The sequence below is a fragment of the Loxodonta africana genome, chromosome 5 (assembly GCF_030014295.1).
Source record: "Loxodonta africana isolate mLoxAfr1 chromosome 5, mLoxAfr1.hap2, whole genome shotgun sequence".
NCBI lineage: Eukaryota > Metazoa > Chordata > Mammalia > Proboscidea > Elephantidae > Loxodonta > Loxodonta africana.
In genome coordinates this window covers 160,104,509-160,127,341 of record NC_087346.1, presented here as the reverse complement: position 1 = coordinate 160,127,341, position 22,833 = coordinate 160,104,509, and the positions used below count along the sequence as shown (strand labels likewise).

The 22,833-nt window shown below is 53.7% G+C and overlaps 1 protein-coding gene across 2 annotated transcripts in view; it reads left to right on the top strand.

Annotated features, from left to right (window-relative positions):
- TRMT44 (tRNA methyltransferase 44 homolog) overlaps positions 1-22,833 on the top strand; it is a 30,659-nt gene that overhangs the window by 1,963 nt on the left and 5,863 nt on the right. Inside the window, exons 2-11 of one of the 2 annotated variants that reach the window (XR_010322175.1) lie at positions 766-880; positions 1,039-1,258; positions 6,198-6,266; positions 6,928-7,035; positions 8,407-8,478; positions 13,883-13,989; positions 14,867-15,050; positions 17,195-17,612; positions 20,007-20,123; positions 20,243-20,467. Coding sequence is in view for 1 of the 2 variants with exons in the window: in XM_003411331.4 (XP_003411379.2) it covers positions 766-880; positions 1,039-1,258; positions 6,198-6,266; positions 6,928-7,035; positions 8,407-8,478; positions 13,883-13,989; positions 14,867-15,050; positions 17,195-17,612; positions 20,007-20,123 (1,410 nt within the window). In the remaining variant the exon portion in view is untranslated. The remainder of the gene's footprint in view (positions 1-765; positions 881-1,038; positions 1,259-6,197; positions 6,267-6,927; positions 7,036-8,406; positions 8,479-13,882; positions 13,990-14,866; positions 15,051-17,194; positions 17,613-20,006; positions 20,124-20,242; positions 20,468-22,833) is intronic. The other variant, XM_003411331.4, reaches the window with a different exon arrangement.

Here is a 22,833-nt window from a genome sequence, read left to right as displayed (position 1 = left end):
ACCACCAACCTTTCAGTTACCAGCCAAGTGCTTTAACCACTGCACCACCAGGGCTCCTCGTTATGAGATAAGTTGTAAAGTTAGCATGAGAGTTAAGTATAAAAAAGGAAACTTAAAAAGGAATACTTAGCACTTGCAGCCTACACGTCCTCTCTGGCCTGGAGCGCTCCGAGCTCTGGAACACTCCTTCCTGCTGGGCTTGTCACGGGAGGGTGCAGAGTGCCTGCGAGGCGTGAGGCTCCACAGCACAAAGCCCCGCCCGGGAGGAGGGCCTAGAAGGACGTTTGCCTGTCTGAAGTGGCCCCTGGTGTTGGCAGTTTGCTGTGTTCCATTCCCATCTGGAGATCATGGCCAGAGGTTGTCCTGGTCTCAGGCCGTGATGCAGGTTGTCCTGGTGTCTCAGGCAGTGACACAGTTTGTCCTGGTCCCAGGCTGCAGCTCTCAAGCCTGCGAAGCTCCACGTCGCTGGCACCTGCCTTGATTTGGCCAGAACATCACACGTGCCTCGCTGGTCCTAGGTCACGTGTCCCCCTAACCAGGACCTGTTGTCTGTTCCTGCCTTGTGCCTGGTGCACTCTAGGCACCGGGATACGGTAGCAACAAAGCACCAGGGCATCTGTGTCCTTCTGGGAACTGACGAGAGTAGCGCGCTGGGGAGAGCTGCTGGTGAGGTAGAAGGCAGGGCGACGTATTTTTCACTATTTTCGTGCCCGTCTGATGAGACACTGAACTGAGCAGCATTAATTTATCATCTTTTTTTCCTAGATGTTTTCGGTGGAACCCTCACTTTCTTACCTTTGGAAGAAGACGCCGAAGGGAATTTAAAAGTTAAGATCAGCAACGTATATCAAATTCAGCTCAGTCGTGGCCGGCAGGAGTGGTAAGAACTAAATGACTAATTCGTTTTTCAGTATTTTGTGGTTTCAGTAGCTTATCCTTTAGGTAGCTTGAAGATTCTGCATCATTTGAGAGGTAAATGTATAAGTTAAAAATAATGTAAACCAGCTCTGCTTATTCATATTTCTCTTATTTTTAAAGGTTCATATCTGTTTTAATTTTCTGTCCAGAAAGATGGCATTCTGATGGAATTGTCTATCCTAAACCCATCTGGCTTGGAAAAGAGCTCCTGGCCAGGTTGGCCAAGTGGTCTGTCGAGAACAAGAAGAGCAAGTTTACAAGTACTCTGTCCCTAGTTTCTGTTGTGAAGTACAGCAAGCTCTACCAGGAACTGAAAGAGAAGTATAAAGAGATGGTTAAGGTAATTCCGGGGGAAGACCCGTGAGCCCCCCCCACCCCCCGCCATTTAAATGAGGTAGTATGATCACTCGAGGAAAGGTAGATTTGCTTTTCTGTAAACCCTCTGGTTTCACACAGATGCCGACAGCGAGTCAGAGTCGCCCTCGCGGTTCCCTGTGGCAGGCTCTTGTACGTACTTAGGCTCAGACCACAGCACCGCTTGCAGGTGTGGTAAGGAAAGGCTCTTTTTGTGGACGTCACCGATCTTAATAACAAGACCTTAGGTTTGCACAGCCAGTGTTCTCCATCTGTCAAAGCACTGGGGTAGTCCTGCTGCTGTGTGTTCGTCAAGGCGCAGGCCGACACAGAGACTGATGGCCGGCTGCTATTCGCGGTGGTGGCGCCGGCACACCAGCAGGGCCAGACCACTGCCTCCCGACCCTGAACTGTTGGCTTTCTCATGCCCGGTCCGTGCTGTAGCCTCACGTAGTGAACAGGACAGTCGTATTGGGGGCTCACCCTGACGTCCATTTGCCACATCTAGACATCTTGCGTGCCTGTCCTTGATTGCACAGTCCTGCTCCGGGCTGTGTTGCCCTGGACATACCGGTGGTGCAGGTGTTCTATGCTGCTTTGTGTACATCTCTCATCGGGAGAGACTGGTCCTGAATCTTTGCCTTTAGAACAAGTTTATATATAAAACCAAGACCAAAGCCAAACCGATTGCCGTTGAGCTGATTCTGACTCATAGCGACCCTATAGGACGGAGTAAAACTGCCCCACAGGGTTTCCAGGGAGCGGCTGATGGGTTTGAACTGCCGACCTTTTGGTTAGCAGTCAAGCTTATATATGTTTCTTGTTTTTGCCACCAGAGAAGTAAAATCATTGTATGTATTATCTGACCAGAGTGTAATTAAGCTAGAAGTAATTTATAAAGATAACAGGAAAATTCCAAAGTGCTAGGAAATTAACCATTTCGTTCCTAAATACACCATAAAACCCTCTGCCATCGAGTCGATTCCGATGCATAGTGACCCTATGGGATAGAGTAGAACTGCCCCACAGGGTTTCCAAGGAGTGGCTGGTGGATTTGAACTGCTGACCTTTTGGTGAGTAGCCAAGCTCTTAACCGCTGAGCCACCGGGGCTGCAGGTACACAGTAGGTAAAAAGAAATATTATAACGGTTGTTAGAAAAAATATATATGTTTTTAAACATTTCCTTGTGCTTTTGGTGAAAGTTTACACGACAAGTGAAGCTTCCATTTCACAGCTTCTGCCCAAATTGTTCAGTGGTATTGGTTACACAGTTCACAGCGTACAGACACCCTCATTTCCGTCCTGCTTGCTCTGTTGCCAGTCATCTAGTTTCCCTGCCCCGTTACCTTCTCATCTTTGCCTTAGAGTAGTTGTTGACTGTTTGGTCTCACTCTGATGGTTTGTGAAGGAGCAGCTGTGGTGTCATCCCCGTCTGACTGCAGGGAGAGTGAGAATCAGCTTCAGCCCAAAGCTGACCCCTGTGAGGTGGAGGTCAGACATACCGCCACTCTCCAGCCTTTTTACCAGTTCTGACACCAGCCGTCCCTCCCACGCCACTCTGCTTCTCTGCTGGCTTCGATAATTTGTTGCAGTGGCCACACAGAACTCACAGACCATACTCACAGTTAAGGGGTTTATTAGGGAAGCCACATGGGATTGGGATCAGTTTGGAAGTAACAAGAGTAACTCAGGATACAGATCTTCAATCAGGATGGCTTCTTTTCAGCTGCCGCCACCGGCCCACTCAGGCCTGACCTCGGCCTGTGCTTGGGCAAGCGTTACAGCTTTGTAGCTCCACCAGCAAGTGCCTGGAGGCACCCTACTCCACCAGCAAACCTGCTGCCGGAAGGCCCTCTGTTCTCTTGCTCTGTGGGTGGGCAAGCCGGTCTCCTGGTTCTGCTGCCACCACTCCAGTATTACAGCTCTCTCTCTGTCTCCTGGGTCCAGGGGGTTCTCAGTGCAGGAACCCCAGGCCCAAAGGATGTGCTCCGCTCCAGGCCCTTCTTGATGGTAGTGAGGTACCCCCTAATCTCTTTGGGATGGGTGCTTATGTAGGCACGTGGCTCGATTCTGTTGGGTGGATTTTATGCACCCTATTTGGATAATCATTCAAAAGTGGCTACAGCAGTATATCAACAGGGAACTGCCAGAAGTTCAGGCTGGTTCCAGAAGAGGACCTGGAACCAGGGGTATCATTGCTGATATCAGACGGATCCTGGCTGAAAGCAGAGAATACCAGAAGGATGTTTACCTGTGTTTTCTTGACTATGCAAAGGCATTTGACTGTGTGGATCATAACAAATTATGGATGACACTGCGAAGAATGGGAATTCCGGAACACTTAATTGTGCTCATGAAGAACCTGTACGTAGATCAAGAGGCAGTTGTTGAGCAGATAATCCAGAAGCTGGACTGTATGAAGAATGGAGTGTCGGGATTGGAGGAAGACTCACTAACAACCTGTGTTATGCAGATAACACAACCTTGCTTGCTGAAAGTGAAGAGGTCTTCAAACACTTACTGATGAAGATCAAAGACTACAGTCTTTGGTATGGATTACACCTCAACATAAAGAAAACAAAAATTCTCACAATGGGACCAGTAAGCAACATCATGATAAACGGAGAAAAGATTGAGGTTGTCAAGGATTTCATTTTACTTGGATCCACAGTCAACAGCCATGGAAGCAGCAGTCAAGAAATTAAAAGACGCGTCGCATTGGGCAAATCTGGTGCAAAGGACCTCTTTAAAGTGTTGAAGAGCAAAGATGTCACCTTGAAGACTAAGGTGCGCCTGACCCAAGCCATGGTATTTTCAACCGCATCATATGCATGTGAAAGCTGGGCAATGAATAAGGAAGATCGAAGAAGAGTTGATGCCTTTGAATTGTGGTGTTCGCGAAGAATATTGAATATCCCATGGACTGCCAAAGAAGGAACAAATCTGTCTTGGAGGAAGTACAACCAGAATGCTCCTTAGAAGCAAGGATGGTGAGACTACATCTTACATACTTTGGACATGTTATCAGGAGGGACCGGTCCCTGGAGAAGGACATCATGTGTGGTAAAGTAGAGGGTCAGCAAATAAGAAGAAGACCCTCAATGAGATGGATTGACACAGTGGCTGCAACAGTGGGCTCCAGCATAACAATGATTGTGAGGATGGTGAAGGACTGGGCAGTGTTTGGTTCTGTTGTACTCAGTGGCACCTAACAACAGCAACATTTGTACAATAACTGATCAATTCCCTTGTAAGTGGCTCTATTTATTCGTATAATAGGTGACATTTTCTGCTGAAGGGGACTGGCTTCTTCCCTGGGCAGAAGTAACAAGCTTCTCCAAAGGACTAGGGCAACTAACATTTTATCAGAATCTCCCAGGCTACTTCCTTGCTCTGTCTGTTTCACAGAACCAAGGCAGAAGGCGACACAAACTCATTTTACCACAGCGGTACTCACAGGTGACGGTATTTTCTGAGCCAGTCTCTTATTTAGCTGAAAGGTGACCTCGGGATAGTTCTGGTTCAAGGTTGAAAGTACCTCAGAGCGATAGTCTCAGGGAGTCGCCTTGTCTCAACTTGTCCAGTAAGTCTGGACTTTTTAAGGATTTGAGGTTCTGTTCCACATTTTTCTCCTGTTGTATCAGGATTCACCTCCTGTGGCCCGGATCAGAGTGGTTAGTAGTGATAGCTGGGCACCATCGAGTTCTTCTGGTCTCAGGTCGATGAGGCCATGGTTCATGTACACAGTTAGTCCTACAGACCGATTTCTTCTCTGAGCCTTTGGTTCCCTCCTCTTTCTTTCGCTCCAGACAGATAGAGACCAATAGTTATGCCTTTGATGGCCACTCACAAACTTTCAAGACCCCAGACACTACTCGCCAGACTGGAATGTAGAGTGTAAACTTTATGAACTATTTTATGCCAATTGACTGAAATGTCACCTGAGACTGTGGTCCTAAGCCTTTAAACCCAGAAAACCCATCCTATGAGGTGTTTGGTTATGTCTAAGAACTACCCGTAACCGTACCTTCTGTGTGCTTGTCATGGATTGAATTGTGTCCCCCCAAAAATGTGTGTATCAATCTGGCTAGGCCGTGATTCTTGGTATTGTGTGATTTTCGTATGTGTTGTACATCCTGCCTCTATGATGTTAATGAGGGAGGGTGGGCGGCAGTTGTGTTAGTGAGGCAGGACTCAATCTAGAAGACTGGACTGTGTCTTGAGACAATCTCTTGACATATAAAAGAGATACATGAGCAGAACTGGGAACCCCATACCACCAAGAAAGCAGCGCTGGGAGCAGAGCGCGTCCTTTAGATCCGGGGTCCCTGCACAGAGAAGCTCCTAGTCTGGGGAAAGATTGATGAGAATGCTGACAGAGAGAGAAAGCCTTCCCCTGGAGCTGACGCCTCAAATTTGGGCTTTTAGCCTACTTTACTGTGAGGAAATAAATTTCTCTTTGTTAAGGCCATCCACTTGTGGTATTTTTGTTACAGCAACGCTAGATGACTAAGACGGCTTTATTGTATATTTGAACATACGTGCAAGTACACCCATAAGTTTACATAGATACACGCACACATGCGTACACATATATACATACTTGTATGCACCTGTACACATAAATGCTTACATATGTACATAGGTGACCACACACGTCTCTTTTTTTTGATTGTGGTTGCAAAATGGTGTATGTCGTAGCATTTACCAAAAGCATCCTTTCTTGTGTGCCCTTTTTTATTGTATGCTTCTTAGTGGTGTCATTTACCTTGGTCGCACTATGCCCACCTCACCCACATTCTGCATACACCTTTATTTTATTACGTGGTTCGTCTTCTTTGACTTACACTGTCAGGGGTCGCTCCAGGATTGTGAGATGGTGAGGAAATGAAGCCATAGTTCATACGTGTGCTTTAAATTGTAGGTGTGGCCTGAAGTGACCGACCCTGAAAAGTTTGTGTATGAAGATGTGGCCATCGCCACATACCTGCTGGTAAGGCTTTCTGTGGCCTGCGTCTGTGTGGCGTGGCAAAGGCTGCTGCCGGCCGGCCATCGAGGCCACGACTGACGGTCAGCTTGTGGCTGTCGTGGGGCTGTCACATGTGACGGTGTTGCTGTGTGGGGTGCTGTGGCATGAAAATAGAAGGAACTTGAATGTGAATGAACCACAGAGTGCTGGCTGGCCTGGTCCATCAGCGTGGCCCCTGACTAATAAGCTTGATTTTCATGTCTATAAAATGCCTAGGCTAGATGATTTCCAATTTCCTTTCAACTGCAGTTCTCTCAAGACTTTTTAAAGAAATAGCGTTTTCGTTTCTGATTATCAAAGTATACAGAATCTGAAAAATACAGGCCAAACCCCCAAGATGACCCTTTTAATGTGGACTCTGAGTGGAAGAAGAGAGGTTTAGGTGCCCCATGCAGGCCTGCGGGCTGTCAGCACTGTCCCCCATGGGGAGCAGACCAGGCCTGCCCTGCTTGTCTGTGTGTGGTCTGTGACGAGGCTCAGACCGTAAAAGGACCTGGCTGTCTGGTTGTGGACGTGGGATTTGTAATCCCAGTGGGGCCTGTGTCTGAAATTTTCTTGGATAGATTGGACTACGAACTGGCCTTTCCTTCCTTTTTTAGTTTTGCTTTTTTTCCTGTTTACTTAGATCCTGTGGGAAGAAGAGCGAGCTGAGTGGGGAGTGACCAAGAAGCAGTCGTTCGTGGACCTGGGCTGCGGGAATGGCCTCCTGGTGCACATCCTTTGCCGTGCCGGGGTAACGCACAACTCAGGCACCTTCTCCAGGGTGTCTGCAAGTCACGCCCAAGGTCTGCTGGTAGTTGTTCCTGCTGGTACAGTCTCAGTTCTGAGCCTGGCTGGCTCTCAGAATAGTGACTAATTAAAAACTCCTGTTCATTTGTAAAACGGGGGAAAAACCGGTGACCTCATTAGACCCTGAGAGCAGTCCCCGGGGCATTCCCGTGTGAGCCTGTAAAATGACGGGCTCGCAGCAGCAGCAGCATCTGTGCCTTTGCTGTAGGTTTTTTTTCCTCTTGAAAACGTACCACTTCAGGGCGTTGCTCGGGGATGAAGGGTCAGGCGGGACCTGCCCTCGAGAAGCTTCTCTTCTGGTGTGGTAAGCCAATCACACACACAGCTGCATGGGCGGCGTGGCACGGGGCTTTGCACCTGTTGACTAGCTGTCTGCAGTGAGGGGTCAAGGCAGTGAGGTGCTTAGGATGGGACCCGGCCTGCAGAGCTTGGTGAGTGTGTGCGGGTGCACCCTGTGCTGAGCGTCTCCCTACCTCACACTCCTCCCAGTGTAGCCGGTGCCCTGGGTGCTGTTTCCCCGCTGTGAGCAGAGGGCACAGGCCAGCCTGGGGTTCACAGCCCGATCTGCCTGACCCCAGAGCTGCTCGTCTTCCTGCTGAGCCTCCACCTACTGGGACAGATGTGTGCTCACAGCTGCGGGAGCGTGACATGGGGCTGTTGACGCGCACTCTTGGAGGTGTTTTATAAAAGAAGGAGTTTGTGGCTGTAATCCCTGTACCCAGGCTGGCTGTCGGTGTTGGCACGTTAGGTGGTGATTTGGAAGTCGGTGTGTGGGGGCAGTGGGAAGTGCCTCACGCCCCCTCCTCCTAGACATGGACACAGGGTGGCCCCATGAGATCTAAAGGCGCATGGTCGTGAGCTGTGGGTGGTGGTCACTGCTGGCAGAAGTGACCTGAGAGGACCAGCCGTGGTTCGGTTGGAAAGGAGAAGGGCAGTGCCCAGGAATCTGAACTGGACTGAGGGCTGAGAGCTGGGCTCATGTTTTCCAGGAGTCCTGGTCCCGGTCCTGGTCCTGGTCCTGGTCCCGGTCCCGGGAAGCGTTTCTAGATGAAAGGACGCTATGGTCAGACACAGGAGCCACCTCGGCTTCATGGCCCTGGGAGGACTCGTGGTGACCATGAGTGGAGCGCGGGGGCCCGTCGGTGCCGTGTGGGGCGGGGGTCGCTGCAGATAGCTGAGAGCCTGTGCTCGCACCAATGGGGAATGCTGTGGGGCCTCACGCTGAGTACCAGGGCAGTCCCTGCAGGGCTTTATAGCTTCTGCTAATGTGTGAGGATTGAGCTTGACCTTTGACCTCTAAAATTAACTATTTCAGCATCCAGGCAGAGGGATTGATGTCCGAAGAAGAAGGATATGGGCCATGTTTGGACCAGAGACACAGCTGGAGGTACGAGCTCTCTGGATTCATGTGGTCTCAGCGCAGACTGTCCTGTTGTATTGGTGGCTCTGATGTGTTGTCAGCCAGTCAGACCTGTGACCACACTAACCCGCATGCGTGTGCCCACTCTGATCTGATGAGAGGTCCCTTGTGTTGCCAGCTGGTCAGATGTGTGGCTACGCTAATCCATGTGAGTCTGATCACCGTGGGATTCACAGAGACAGAAGTGAGTGGGATGAAGGTTCATACTTCTCAACCCTTTCTGGCTAAATTGGAGTAGGGGTGCTCTCTGCTCGGCAGCGGTGCTGTCTGCCCGAGTGTGCGTCTTCCTCCAGGCCGGTGGCCCTCCAGCCCCTCCACCCCAGGGGAAGGGGTGGAACCGGGACACTTGCTGTGTGTGGCACCATCTCTAGTGCCTGGAGCATGGCATGTCTGCTCAGGTCTCAGTCAGCAGTGAGGCCTCCCTGCAGGGCCCGGCCAGGTGGGGGCCTGTGGGTCAGCAGTGAGGCCCCCCTGCAGGACCCAGTCGAGGGCGGGGCCCATGAGTCAGCAGTGAGATCTCCCCTGCAGGGCCCCTCCTAGACCTCACTCTGTGTGTTTATATCTTTTTCTGCTTGATTAAAGTTGGCCCTTTCACTGGAGTTTGAGTCATCCCACTGACTTACCGCATCTGAAAAGAGTGGTGGGCTGGCTGGCCTAAAGTTCAGGAGCCGTGCCTACACCCAGGTGGCTGGGGACGAGAGAGAAGGGCTGCGTTGGCAGCTGGGGTCTGAACTGGCCATGGAAGGGAGCTGAGATCTCTCCAAGGTGGATGTTCTCCGCCTCCCTGGACTGGTTGTCAGGATTAGCTGGAGAGAACTCCGCTGGCGCACACAGGATGGATTAAAGGAGTTTTTATTCATGTCTGATGCTTTTCAGAAGGGCTTTACTTCAGTTACATGTCAGCCCCCCACATCCGTGGGTCCCGTGTCCACAGGTTCAACCAGCCAGGGATTGAAAATATTTGGGGACAAAAAAAAAAGTGACGCACAGCGTCCCGTGCTGTAGCCTCCCACCCTCTCACAGATCCTCGTCTCCAGCTTTCATGTGAGCGTCCGTCGTTCGCCCTGAGTGTGACGTGTACTGTGTCATCAGGCCTAGGGTCACTGCGTCTGTACTGAACACGTACACACCGTTCCTTGTCGTTATCCCTGGAACAGTCTGGTGTAACAGCTATTCACGTAGCATTTACTTTGTGTTAGGTGTTACAAATAACGCAGAGACGGTTTAAAGTGTCCGGGAAGATGTGCGTAGGTTATATGCAAATACTACACCATTTTGTGTAAGGGACTTGAGCATATCCGGATACCTAGGGGCGACTTTTGTTTCAAAAAGGATTTTGAATAAGATACCTGTCCTATAAAACAGGAGAAATGAAGAAGCAGTTCATTTATTTATCAAGTATTTGAGGCCCGCTGCCTGCCAGACCCTCTTCTGGGTGCAGGGGACGCAGCAGGGACTAAAGGCCCTTCCTGCACGAACGTGGGGGGGGCCGTTCATAGAGCCCACAAACGAACAGTGACCGTGTGGTGTGTAGCCGGGGAGAATGCCCTGGGGAGACCCACAGCAGGCAGCACACGGCCAGGGTGGCACAGGCAGAGGGAAGGCCTGGGCTCAGAAGGCGCACTGAGGTGGAGCTCAGTGAAGGAGGAGGCAGCAGGCAGTAAACTGGAGCTGGGGGGAGGTCAGGCAGCAGGTCCAGAACCAGGCAGCTGTGTGGATGGCAGCAGACTGGCTGTGAGCTGTCCAGTCGCCCTCCTTATGGAGCCACAGCCCCCGGGGGGAGAGACGGTTCAAGTCCAGCTCTCCTTCCTGATGAGCTCAGAGGGCAACGTCTCCTTAAAGGGTGGTGTCATGGGTCACCTCCCAGCGGCATTCTGTGTTCCCGGGGGCGTGCCCTATGGAGGCCTGGCCTGTCTGGAAGAACATGGCCACACGTGAAATGCTTTTGTTGGCAAGTGCACCGTACTGTCCAGCTTCCCGGGGCGGAGTTCTCTCCTAGCACAGCGGGTGGATCCAGGAGCAGGTATGATGTTGAGACAGGCCAAGAGGTGGTGCGGCGCTTTCACCCCTTCAGAAGCCTCTTTGAGGCCAGGCAGGAGGGTGCTCAGAAAAAGCAGCTGTTTGTAACAGCAGCCTTGCAGTGATGGGGAAGGGTCTTAATTTTGTTTGTGTGGCTGTGTGTGAAGTGGAGTATTGCAGTTTGCTACATTCGAAATACCAATTAAAACTCCTTATAAAAAGCAAGCGGGATTTTGTTGTCTGGGGTGCTGTTGACAAGGTAACTGTCGCTGTGACTGTGGTGGTTGTTAAATGTAACTTACGTTTGTGTTCATTAAGGAAAAAAAACAAAAACCAAACCCATTGCTGTCAGGTCGATCCCAACTCATAGCAACCCTATAGGACGGAGTAGAACTGTCCCGTAGGGTTTCTGAGGAGCGGCTGGTGGCCTCACACTGCCGAACTGTCCCGTAGGGTTTCTGAGGAGCGGCTGGTGGCCTCACACTGCCGAACTGTCCCGTAGGGTTTCTGAGGAGCGGCTGGTGGCCTCACACTGCCGAACTGTCCCGTAGGGTTTCTGAGGAGCGGCTGGTGGCCTCACACTGCCGAACTGTCCCATAGGGTTTCTGAGGAGCGGCTGGTGGCCTCACACTGCCGAACTGTCCCGTAGGGTTTCTGAGGAGCGGCTGGTGGCCTCACACTGCCGAACTGTCCCGTAGGGTTTCTGAGGAGCGGCTGGTGGCCTCACACTGCCGAACTGTCCCGTAGGGTTTCTGAGGAGCGGCTGGTGGCCTCACACTGCCGAACTGTCCCGTAGGGTTTCTGAGGAGCGGCTGGTGGCCTCACACTGCCGAACTGTCCCGTAGGGTTTCTGAGGAGCGGCTGGTGGCCTCACACTGCCGAACTGTCCCCGTAGGGTTTCTGAGGAGCGGCTGGTGGCCTCACACTGCCGAACTGTCCCGTAGGGTTTCTGAGGAGCGGCTGGTGGCCTCACACTGCCGAACTGTCCCGTAGGGTTTCTGAGGAGCGGCTGGTGGCCTCACACTGCCGAACTGTCCCCGTAGGGTTTCTGAGGAGCGGCTGGTGGCCTCACACTGCCGAACTGTCCCGTAGGGTTTCTGAGGAGCGGCTGGTGGCCTCACACTGCCGAACTGTCCCGTAGGGTTTCTGAGGAGCGGCTGGTGGCCTCACACTGCCGAACTGTCCCGGAGGGTTTCTGAGGAGCGGCTGGTGGCCTCACACTGCCGAACTGTCCCGTAGGGTTTCTGAGGAGCGGCTGGTGGCCTCACACTGCCGAACTGTCCCGTAGGGTTTCTGAGGAGCGGCTGGTGGCCTCACACTGCCGAACTGTCCCCGTAGGGTTTCTGAGGAGCGGCTGGTGGCCTCACACTGCCGAACTGTCCCGGAGGGTTTCTGAGGAGCGGCTGGTGGCCTCACACTGCCGAACTGTCCCGGAGGGTTTCTGAGGAGCGGCTGGTGGCCTCACACTGCCGAACTGTCCCCGTAGGGTTTCTGAGGAGCGGCTGGTGGCCTCACACTGCCGAACTGTCCCATAGGGTTTCTGAGGAGCGGCTGGTGGCCTCACACTGCCGAACTGTCCCGTAGGGTTTCTGAGGAGCGGCTGGTGGCCTCACACTGCCGAACTGTCCCGGAGGGTTTCTGAGGAGCGGCTGGTGGCCTCACACTGCCGAACTGTCCCGGAGGGTTTCTGAGGAGCGGCTGGTGGCCTCACACTGCCGAACTGTCCCGTAGGGTTTCTGAGGAGCGGCTGGTGGCCTCACACTGCCAAACTGTCCCATAGGGTTTCTGAGGAGCGGCTGGTGGCCTCACACTGCTGGTGTTTCGGTTAGCAGCCAGGCTCTTAGCCACTGTGCCATGTTTGTGTTCAGACAGGCCATTTAAAGGGACCAGCGTGCTGGCTTAAATCTAGAATGGGTGGTAACGAAGAATAAACAGTGCCAGAGACTCGTTTTTCCTGCTTGTGGATTACACACAGACCAGTCGGGCCTCGCAGTTTCCCGTGTCATTTACGTGTAAACAGATTACACACAGACCAGCCAGGCCTTACTGGTTCCCGTGTCATTTACGTGTAAATAGATTACACACAGACCAGCCAGGCCTTACTGGTTCCCGTGTCATTTACGTGTAAATAGATTACACACAGACCAGCCAGGCCTTACTGGTTCCCGTGTCATTTATGTGTAAATAGATTACACACAGACCAGCCAGGCCTTACTGGTTCCCGTGTCATTTATGTGTAAATAGATTACACACAGACCAGCCAGGCCTTACTGGTTCCCGTGTCATTTATGTGTAAATAGAAGCACACAGGCCAGCTGGGCCTTACTGTTTCTCGTGTCATTTATGTGTAAATAGATTACACACAGACCAGCCAGGCCTTACTGTTTCCCGTGTCATTTACGTGTAAATAGAAGCACACAGACCAGCTGGGCCTTACTGCTTCCCATGTCATTTATGTGTAAATAGATTACACACAGACCAGCCGGGCTTTACTGTTTCCCGTGTCATTTACGTGTAAATAGAAGCACATACACAGATTAAGAACCAGAAGGACTGTAGAGCTGTAGAAGGGTGGTAGAGGCCCATGGAAGGTGCCTGGGATTGGGCGCGGATGCCCCTCGTCTGGGCTCTGTCGTTCTAAACTGGCCAGCGCTCCCCTTGGCCTCAGCACTGTGTTGGAGCTTGGCTGCCTTCTGCTCGCCCACTCCGGCTCTTTCTTCCCCCTGTTCTGCCAAAGCGAGACAGTTCGTGTGCTCCATCTTGCCCACAGTTCCTTATTATGTTTAGGTAAGAAACCATGTTTCAGAAGCCAGAGGGGATTAGCCCTCAGAAAGGTCTGCCTAGTTGCCTTCCACCCTGGGTGGCGTAAACAGCTAAGTGATTGACTGCTAACCAAAAGGTTGCTGGTTCAAGCCCACCCAGAGGCATCTCAGAAAACAGGCCTAGCAGTCTGCTTCTGAGAGGTCATAGATTTGAAAACCCTTTGGAGCAGTTCTGCTGCTCACATGGAGTCTCCATGGGTCAGAATTGATTCTCGACGGCAACTAACAACAAGACCCTCTCCAGAGATGACTGGATGTCCCCAGTATGACGTGTCCTCTGAGGGAGGCCCTGGGCTGGGCACCTTCACTCTCCCTCTGATTCTCAGTGGCCTCGTGGCAGCAGGCTGCCTCCTGCCCTCTCTGGGGGAAGCCCACAGGGCGTTGAGTCAGATCTGGGCACATAAGCCGGCCGTGCGGTGTGAGTCCAGCGTGTGACCACAGGGCCTTTGCTCATCCACTCTGCCTTGCTGCCTCTGCAGTCTCAGGTTTATCTACTTGACACTTGGTCTCCTTTTTGTGGTGTTCTCTAGGAAGGTGCAGTCACACCCGAGGATAAGAGCCTCTTTCCTGATGTGGACTGGTTAATCGGTAACCATTCTGATGAACTCACGCCGTGGATACCTGTCATCGCAGCCAGGTAAGGGGGAGTGGGCCTGTCGGGGGCTGAGACATTCTGTTGTCATCCAGATGGCGCTGTGCAGGATGGAAACCTCGAGCCACGTGTGGCCCCTGAGCACTTGGAGTGTGGCCAGTCCAGGTTGTTGGAACAATAACATGTGACTTTATTCGGTTGAATTAAATGTATTGTTAATGTGTATCCCACCTGTTTCTTTTTACTTTTTAAAAGTATGGCTACTTGGCATTTCCAATTACCTAAATGGTTCGCATTGCATTTCTCCTGGACAGTGCTGTGCTTGCTTCCACGGTGGCTATAGCCAATATTGGAAGACGTATCTTTTTTCACGAAGTTGTTTTCCTGGTAAGAGGAGGGTTTGTCCTCAGAGGAAAACCCTGTCAATACAGCAGACCCTTCACGGTGGCGTTGGTCTCTTCATCGTAAGCGCACGCACGCACGCCTGTTGCGCTGAGGAACACTATGCGCTGCTGCAGGTCTCCTTTGTCCAGGAGCCGTGTGGCTGCTTCAGCGCTCAGGGAACAATACAGGCCAAGCACCAGCTCTGACGTGGCCTCGGGTGTGCCTGCCTCTGAGACCTCCAAGTCGTAGCTGGAATCTCAGTGCTTCAGAAAGCCTTAGATTATAGCTGACAAGCCTGTCTGTGACGGAAAGGTATTCTTTATAAAAATAATAGAATTCGTGGCTTGTCAGAGACACATAACACGATGCATTGTTTCTAGAAATTAAGCTGGGGAGGGCTGCAGCTCTTTTTTATTAGCCAGGAGCAGATCTTGTCTGTTTTGCCCTGATCCGTCACTGCCCAAGTGGGTCTCTGCTGTTGAACTTAATGACACTGTTCAAGGCTTTTGGTTTCTCTGGTTGTTGATTCTTCTTCAAGGTCGTCCTACCATTGCCGTTTCTTTGTCCTTCCCTGCTGCTTCTTTGACTTCGTTGGGAAATACCCCCGGCGGCAGAGCCAGAAGACGCAGTATCGCGAGTACCTGGATTTCATTAAGGAAGTGGGGCTGACCTGCGGCTTTCACGTAGAGGAAGACTGCCTTCGGATTCCTTCAACCAAAAGAGTACGTCCTGACCAGCGTCCTGACCAACGCCACTGTCCCTGGGCTCTGTCGGCATGTCCATGGAGCGTGCGGGCTGAGTCACATGGTGATTGACGAGCTTTTGCGGTGGCTGGGCCCTCCTCTGGAGACTCCCGGCACTTCCTCCCCAGGCCTGTACCGGCTCTGCGGGGCCCTCACAGAGTCCGTTTCCTCTGCAGATGCCCTGATGGCCCTCGGGGCCTCTTCCCAGAGCAGGCGGCAGCTTGACAGAGCAGTGACTTCTAACCTGAGCACGGCCTGAGGTTAAACCGTTTATGTAAAATTCCCACTTCTTGTTTGGATTCTTGAATAATTGGCTAAAGTTGAGGTTTGCCCTGCTCTGTTTCAGAAGTTCAAAATGATTTCACATTTTTTCATCAGAGTCTCATTAATTCTGCCGGAGTGTCATTTGGTGATTGTTGAAATGGGCCCTCTCACTGTCTGCGCAACAGTGTTGTCATGGTGCTTGCCGGGCCAGGTTGACCCGGTGGCATCCAGCCCCCCATTCAGAGGGCCCGGCCCTTTGGGAAGAGCCCTGTGGAGTATTTATGTTAATTTACATCAATTTTCTAATACCGTTCTTTTATAAGACTGTCGGTGTGCCCTTTTCACATCACAGTCACGGAGCTGGGTTGCTTGATGTGGAAGGATCAGGGCAGGTTAGAGCTCAGCTCTTGGCTCCCCACCTCCTGGCCACGCTGCCCCGGGCCGGCCACGCAGCTTCCTGAGCCCAGGTCGTCATCTGTAGGTGGGGGAGAACATTGCCCACCTCGGGCTGTGTTGGGGGTGACAAAAGGGGCACGCTGTAGCTGCTCGCTGACGGCAGTGACTGTGGCCCCATGCTCCAGACTCAGAGGCTCCCCTCAGCTGGCGTCATGTGCAGGACTGATGCTGACGTGGTCGGTGCTCAGACTGGTTTTGGGGGTTTTCCTAGGACTCGCCCTCAGGGCCTTGGAGCGTCGTCTGACGTATCCTCTGCTTTGGTGGGCCGTAGTCTTCTGAGGTGGGATTTTGGGAACAGGTCACACTGGGTCGTCGGGTCGGTAAGGATCCTGCAGTTCTGGTGTGTGCATTTGCTGTCTGTGCATCAGTGCCTGAGAGCACGGCCAGCGCTTCATCTCCCTGAGCCCCGGTTTCCTCGTGGCTGCAGGGCTGGGGTGAGTGCAGCAGTGGGCATGAGTGAGTCACGACTTGTAAAGCCGTGCCCAGGGCAGGTAGTTAGCGCAGGCCAGGCACTGCCTCTTCCCCTGGACAGAGAGCTGAGTCACGTGCCCGACATGACACACCAGAGGTGGTAGAGGTGGACGGTCAGTAAGATGACGCCCTGATGCAGCGGGACCGGCTTCTTTTTGTGACTGATAAACTGGCTTCAGAGCTAGTACTCAAAGAGAACGTGTGGAACTACCATGGCGTCAGCGTGAGCATACGCCTCCCTCCAGCGCATCCCTGGGTGCTTGTAACTCACCCCATGAGCGTGAAAAACGTCTAACCCTTCTGTAGGGTTAGCATCACTTCTGCTCCCAAGGCACGTGTGGGACCGAATGAGGGTGGACCAGTGACGTGTCCCCAGGCTCCTGTGCCCAGGGTCGCAACTCACAATTCATGCACACTTGTTGAATATCTGAAAATATGCAGGGCGAGATTTTTCATGGGCTCTCACTGTTTGTTTTTTATTTTTATTATTTTTTAAGTTCTTTCGTTTTTAAAAATATTTTTAAAGTAATTCATGTTGGTCTTTTTTTTTTGCTTCAACAAAGAGAAATTTATTTTCTCACAGTCTAGTAGGCTAGAAGTCCAACCTCAGGGCATCAGCTCCAGGGGAAGGCCTTCTCTCTCTGTCACCTCCAGAGGAAGGTCCTTCTCATCAGTCTTCTCTTGGACTAGGAGCTTCTCCACGCGGGAACCCCAGGTCCAAAGGATGCGCTTTGCTCCTTGTGCTGCTTTCTTGGTAGTATGAGGTCCCCCATATCTCTCTGCTGTATCGGTGCCATTTGATAAAATACAGACTTTTATCATAAGAGATTGAACGCTTCTACGTGATTTGTCCTCAAGCGCAGGAGAACTCCGTGGGAACGTTGAAGTGCCATGAGCCTGCCGAGATGACAATTTGCTTGTTTCCAATGCAGGTTTGCCTCGTGGGGATGTCCCGGACGTACCCACCCGATGCAGAAATTTCCCTCAACGAGAAGAGGACTCGGTACATTCATAGTCGGCGGCGACCTGGGGGCCCACTGCCCAAGGAACTTTCTCATCCTCCACCCAAGGGACAGGACTGGACTGGCCCCCGGCATGGCCCCCGAGCCCAGGAATCTGGGCCTGAGCCCGGGCCTGCAGCACGAGGGGCAGGGGCCCAGGCAGAGGGGCTCTGGCTGTCGGGGTTCCAGCCCCGAGAGACAGTGGAGCGCGTGAGGAACTGTTCTGCTCTCCCTCGTGACTTCATCGACCGCGTGGTTCTGCAGGTGGCCCGCCTGCTGTTGGGCAGGAAGCAGCCAAGCACAGGAGGGGATTCTCAGGACACCAGCGTGAAGCCCTGGAACCCAGGAGGTAAGGCACCCCCACCCAATGGGGGCATGCACCGTCCGTCTACCACGCCCTTCCTCCTGTGCAGCCGTGGGAGACCACATGGGGCTGCCTGTCCTTAACTTGTTCTCAGAGAGAGAGAGAGTGATGTTGGACGGGCTGCTTACCACCTCGTGCTCTAAAGCTTCGGCCTGGTTTCTGTTAGCACAGCAGACTTTACGTGCCTCGGGAGGGAGGCTGGGGCCCAGCGTGTTCACGCGGGACCTTTAACCAGCCTTGTGGATGCACAAGGGTCAGGCTCTGCGGCACCTCGTTTTCAGCCTGTGGTGGTATGCAAAGAGACTGGACAGAGGGACCAGGAAAACGCACCATCCCCTTGAGTGTAGTGATTTGATAGTTCTTCAATTCTCTGAGATCTCAAAAACGGGAGAATCAGACATGACGAAGGGAGATTGTTCTCGTGCAGGGCGTGCTGACCTCTGTGGCCCTCGAGAGGGACAGATCAAAGCACAGCTTCTCACCGTGACTTTACCTCCAGGGAGGAGCTCGCCTCTCCTGACTCTGCTGCCAGTCAGGAGAGATGGTGGTGGGCAGCCAGGGGGCGCTGTGGAGCCAGCTCGTTTGGGGATTGAGCTAGAGCTGAACCTGAGTTACAGGGTCCCTGAGGAGGTCAGGTCCTCCTCCTTGCCCCCGCTGCTTGCTGGCCCAGGGCCGAGCAGATCCAGGAGGAAGCAGCCATGTCTCACTTCTCCTCTTCTTCATTTAAACTGTGAGATGTCAGGTCTTCTTTCTCCTTATTCCCTTTGACTCTGCTCTCAGGCTATGGGGGCTTCCCTTGTCAGGCTGGTGCTCCCTCTGCAGATGTTGTTGGGTGACCCAGGCTGTGGGGACCTGCTGGTCCCTGCCCCTGGGGAGGAAGCCTCAGGTCCAGCCTCTCAGCTGGCGGGCTGCACCCTACATCTGTGAGGGGACCGGGACCCCAGGAAGCAGCACTGTGCAGCAGCCTCGGCCGGCCGAGCTCACAGAGTGGTCGGGAGTGGCAGGAAGGCTTTCAGGGAGGTATTTAAAGCATTCCTTCAGACCTTCTCCCTCCTCTTGGTGGATTGGAGGCAGCTGAGGGGTGGCAGGTGGAATGACGGTGGCCACAAAACAGGTGTCTGCCCCGAGGGTCTTTGAGTGGCGTAGGGGAGCTGGTTTCCAGTCTCCAGATCAACCCTCCCGGCAGGCCTGAGGGTCCTCAGCTCGCCTGCACGCTGGTGGTAAGGGCAGAGGAGACGTGGAGGCAGCGCCTCCTGTGGGCAGTTCCTGGCAGAGGAGTTCAGGAGACCCACCAGTTGCTGTGGGGTCAACCCCGTCGGAGAACTCTGCTCCACAGGGTTTTCAGTGGCTGGTATTTTGGATGTAGATTGCCAGGCCTTTCATCTGAGGCACCTCTGGGTGGACTCGAGTATCTAACCTTTCGGTTATCAACTGAGAGCATTATCCATTTTTGCCACCCAGGGACTCCAGAACAAGCGGATTTCAGCCTCACGTGAAGTTTGGTGTTTTGGCAATAAAGTGCTCTCTGCTTACCAGGCTTCTGGGAGATCAGAGTTGAGTGTGAATTTCCTGAGGCCTGAGAACAGTCAGCTCTAAACAGGAACATCTGTGGTAGTGTTTCATCCCACAGAAGCCCTCTTGCAGGAAATGCCCTGCCGGGAGCCAGCGAGCTCTGGAGCCTGGCTGGCTGGGTGGCGGAGCAGCCATGGGGGAGCCCCGGCTTTTGTGGCCAGCTTGGCCCTCTGTCCTCAGTGCAAGAACCTGGGAGAAAGGAGGGCAGGTGACACTGACCATGCTGTCCGGTCATTTAGCACAGTCTCCAAGGCCATGGAGTCATCCCTGTCCTCTCGCCTGTCCAGGCCATGCCCTCAGATGTGACACAGACCCTGTGGACGTGAGGTTGTCCCTCTCCCCTCGCCTGTCCAGGCCATGCCCTCAGATGTGACACAGACCCCGTGGACATGAGGTTGTCCCTCTCCCCTCGCCTGTCCAGGCCATGCCTTCAGATGTGACACAGACCCCGTGGACGTGAGGTTGTCCCTCTCCCCTCGCCTGTCCAGGCCATGCTTTCAGATGTGACACAGACCTGTGGCTGTGGGGTCATCCCTGTCCCCTCACCCGTCAGGCCGTGCCCTCAGATGTGACACAGACCCCATGGCTATGGAGTCATCCCTGCCCCCTTGCCTGTCAGGCTGTGCCCTCGAAGCTAGTGAGGTCCTGCTCTCAGGGGCCCACTCTTGTGGGCCGTGGGTGACATGGCCCTTCCTGCACTATGATTTGCGTTTCGGAGCCAGAACTGATTTCAGGGTGTGGCTTTTTTTGCACATTTAGCTGGTTTGTGATGGTCTCTTTGTTTTCTGGGGAAACTTGTCTCATCAGGAAGCCTCTCCTTAGCCGAAGTCGCCAGCGAGATGGACAAGGAGACGCTGCAGAGACTGAAGAGGGAGTGCGGGGGCCTGCAGACGCTGCTCCGGAACCGCCACCAGGTGTTCTCAGGTGAGGGCTGTCCCCAGGTGTGGCAACACTCGCTGTTCCTACCTCATTGAGTTGCCTTACACCCCACTGCTAACATCACTGTCCTTCCTTTTTTCTTTTTGATAAATATCTCGCTTTAGGATTGTGAGATTTGCAGGGAGTCTGCGAAGGTAGGACAGAGAGCCCTGTGTGCCCCCACACACCATGTCGGGGTGTGCCCCCTGAGCGTCTGCACTGTCCTGCTGCACGGCACCCAGCTGGGGCTGCTGTCGGGAGAGCTCTCCTGGGCACTGCTGTCTGCTGGGTCTCTGGCAGCCTGTGCTAACCCGTCGAGAGCCACAGACCAGGCGCCAGGCTCAGGACAGGTACACCCAGGGTCTGAGGCCTGGGCCCTGCCTGGCCCTTCCCCCGTATGCTAGGTGGGGATGTTCATGGAAGAGCTGTACTTTGGGGTTGAGGGTCTTGGTCCCTCCACCCCAGAGCCTAGGCCCTCCTAGGACAGGAGGGCCCTCTTGCCTGCTTGTTCTCTGACTGCCCACAAAGCAAGGTGGACGGCTTTTGTACTCCCCCCTCTACCCTCTATCCTCCACCCTCTGCGCTACACCTTCCCCATCTGCCCTACTCCCTCTCCCCCCGCCTGGGAGCAAGGTCTAGGGTGGAGGGCAGCTAGGCTGGGGCTCACATAGGCGCCTGCATGTGTGGCAAGTCCCACATCTCAAGTGTCAGGTGTGCACACGTGAGCGTGGCCCAGTAGACTGCTATGTATCCGCTGCCGAGGGGCTTGCCTCAGCAGCTCTTTTCCTTCTTCCTCGTGGGGGCTTGGAGCAGACCCAGCTGGCATCCCTGTGGGCACCAGTGTGTATCATTTACAGTGGGTGTCTTCCTGCGTCACCTTACTGCCGTGAGCACTGTTTCCATAGGCATCATGACCTGCTGGGAGACAAGTCGAGGGGTTGGCATGGGGGGCCCTTAGGAAATGCATGGGAGCTGGGACTTGAGGGAAGGCAGGAGTCAGAGGGGTGACAAGGGCAGGGAACAGCAGGGGAGGCAGAGGGAACAGCATGAGCAAAGGGCATGCACGTGGAGGAGCAGGGTGACAGGATGAGGGTGGGCCAGGGCCCTGGCGAGAAGGACTGGATCCTGTGACATTGTGGCTCTGTTGGGGTGTGGCAGTAGGATGGAGGTCCCCTGGGGCCCCAATCCCATGTGGCGTTGCCTGTGGGTGTAGGCCAGCTTCCCGCTCTGGGTATAGGCTGGCTCCCCACTGGTCTCTCGGCTGCCTGGACTCCACCTTGCTGGGCTGTCTTGAAGATCAGACACAGGCCTGCATGCCAGTCCCCAGAGCAGTGCCCAGCCCTGTGGTTGGTACTGAAGGAGTGGCACACGAGGACACCATGTGTAGGCTCTCCTGTGTGTGCACACAAGGACATGGTGTGCGTGCTCCCATGTGCACACGAGGACACGGCGTGCGGGCTCCCCTGTGTGCACACGAGAATCTGGCGTGCGGGCCCCCCATGCGAGCATAGTGTGTGTACATGGTGGGCATGCTTCCTTTGGACCCATGGTCACTGTTGCCCAGCTCAACTTGATTCTCATCTAACTCAGTTCCACCTGAGTACGCGCGGTCCGGTGGGCAGGCGGCCTGGCGTAGCCTTGCCTGAGGAGCCTGCCGGGAGGGTCACAGCGCAGGTGGGGCTAGGCAGCTGGGGACCGCAGCAGGGCTTTCTGAGCCAGAGGGCGCAGCCGGCCTGGAGCCCGCTTCCTGTTTCTCAGCATGAGTAGACTAGCCGTCTTCCTGAGCAGAAGGCCCCTTTTTTCTGTTGCTCAGCACAGTTTTGTGTGGTTTTACGGCTTAGTCTCTGTTTTCCACCGTAGATAGGCAGGTAGCGTTTGCTTCTCTGTGCAGTTCTCGTGGGGGGCATGTTTATTCCTGGAAGCTCTTCTGAGGAGACCAGGGGCCGAGCTCCAGAGAAACATTTTTCCCAGTCCTGCAGAAACACACCCTGAAGCACTGAGCTGGGAGTTTTTTGTTTTTTCAGTAATAATGTCTGGTCTCGAAAAGAATTAAAGATAAAAACACCAAGCCCGTTGCAGTTGAGTGGACTTGGACTCACAGCGATCCTATAGGACAGTAGAAGTGCCCCATAAGGCTTCCAAGGGTGTAACCTTCAGAAAGCAAACTGCCGCGTCTTTCTCCTGTGGAGTGGCTGGTGGGTCAGAGCCACTGACCTTTCATTTAGTAGCCGAGTGCTAACCACTGCACCACCAGGGCTCCTTCTAAAAGAGTGAGGAGGCAGTAAGAACGGTCTCAGGTGGCATGGTTCAGCTCACAGGGGGCACCTCTGTGCAGGTGCCGTACTGGCCTCCTGCCTGTAGCTTCCCCAGGCCCGATCCATCTCCCCGGGTCCCTCTTAAGAGCCTTGTAGAACGCGAGCTGTGTGAGACTGGCGTGCTGGTCCCACCCTGAGGTGCAGCTTTCAGAGGCTGGGGTGCTGACCCCTCTCACGGCGAGGGAGCTGGCTGCTCCCGAGTGCCCTACGCTGCCTGGGTCCCCCTCTCCCTGGAGATTTTCATAGTGATTTTCTGGAAGCATCTTTAGCCAGTCCATCAAGATACTTTTGTGAAGCCTTCATGAGTGGTGGGGAGGCAGGGGCTGGCCAGTTTCTCATTCTGTGTCAAGCAGGCCTGAGGAATGCCCCTATTAGGGAGGAGAGATCTTCAGACACCTTGG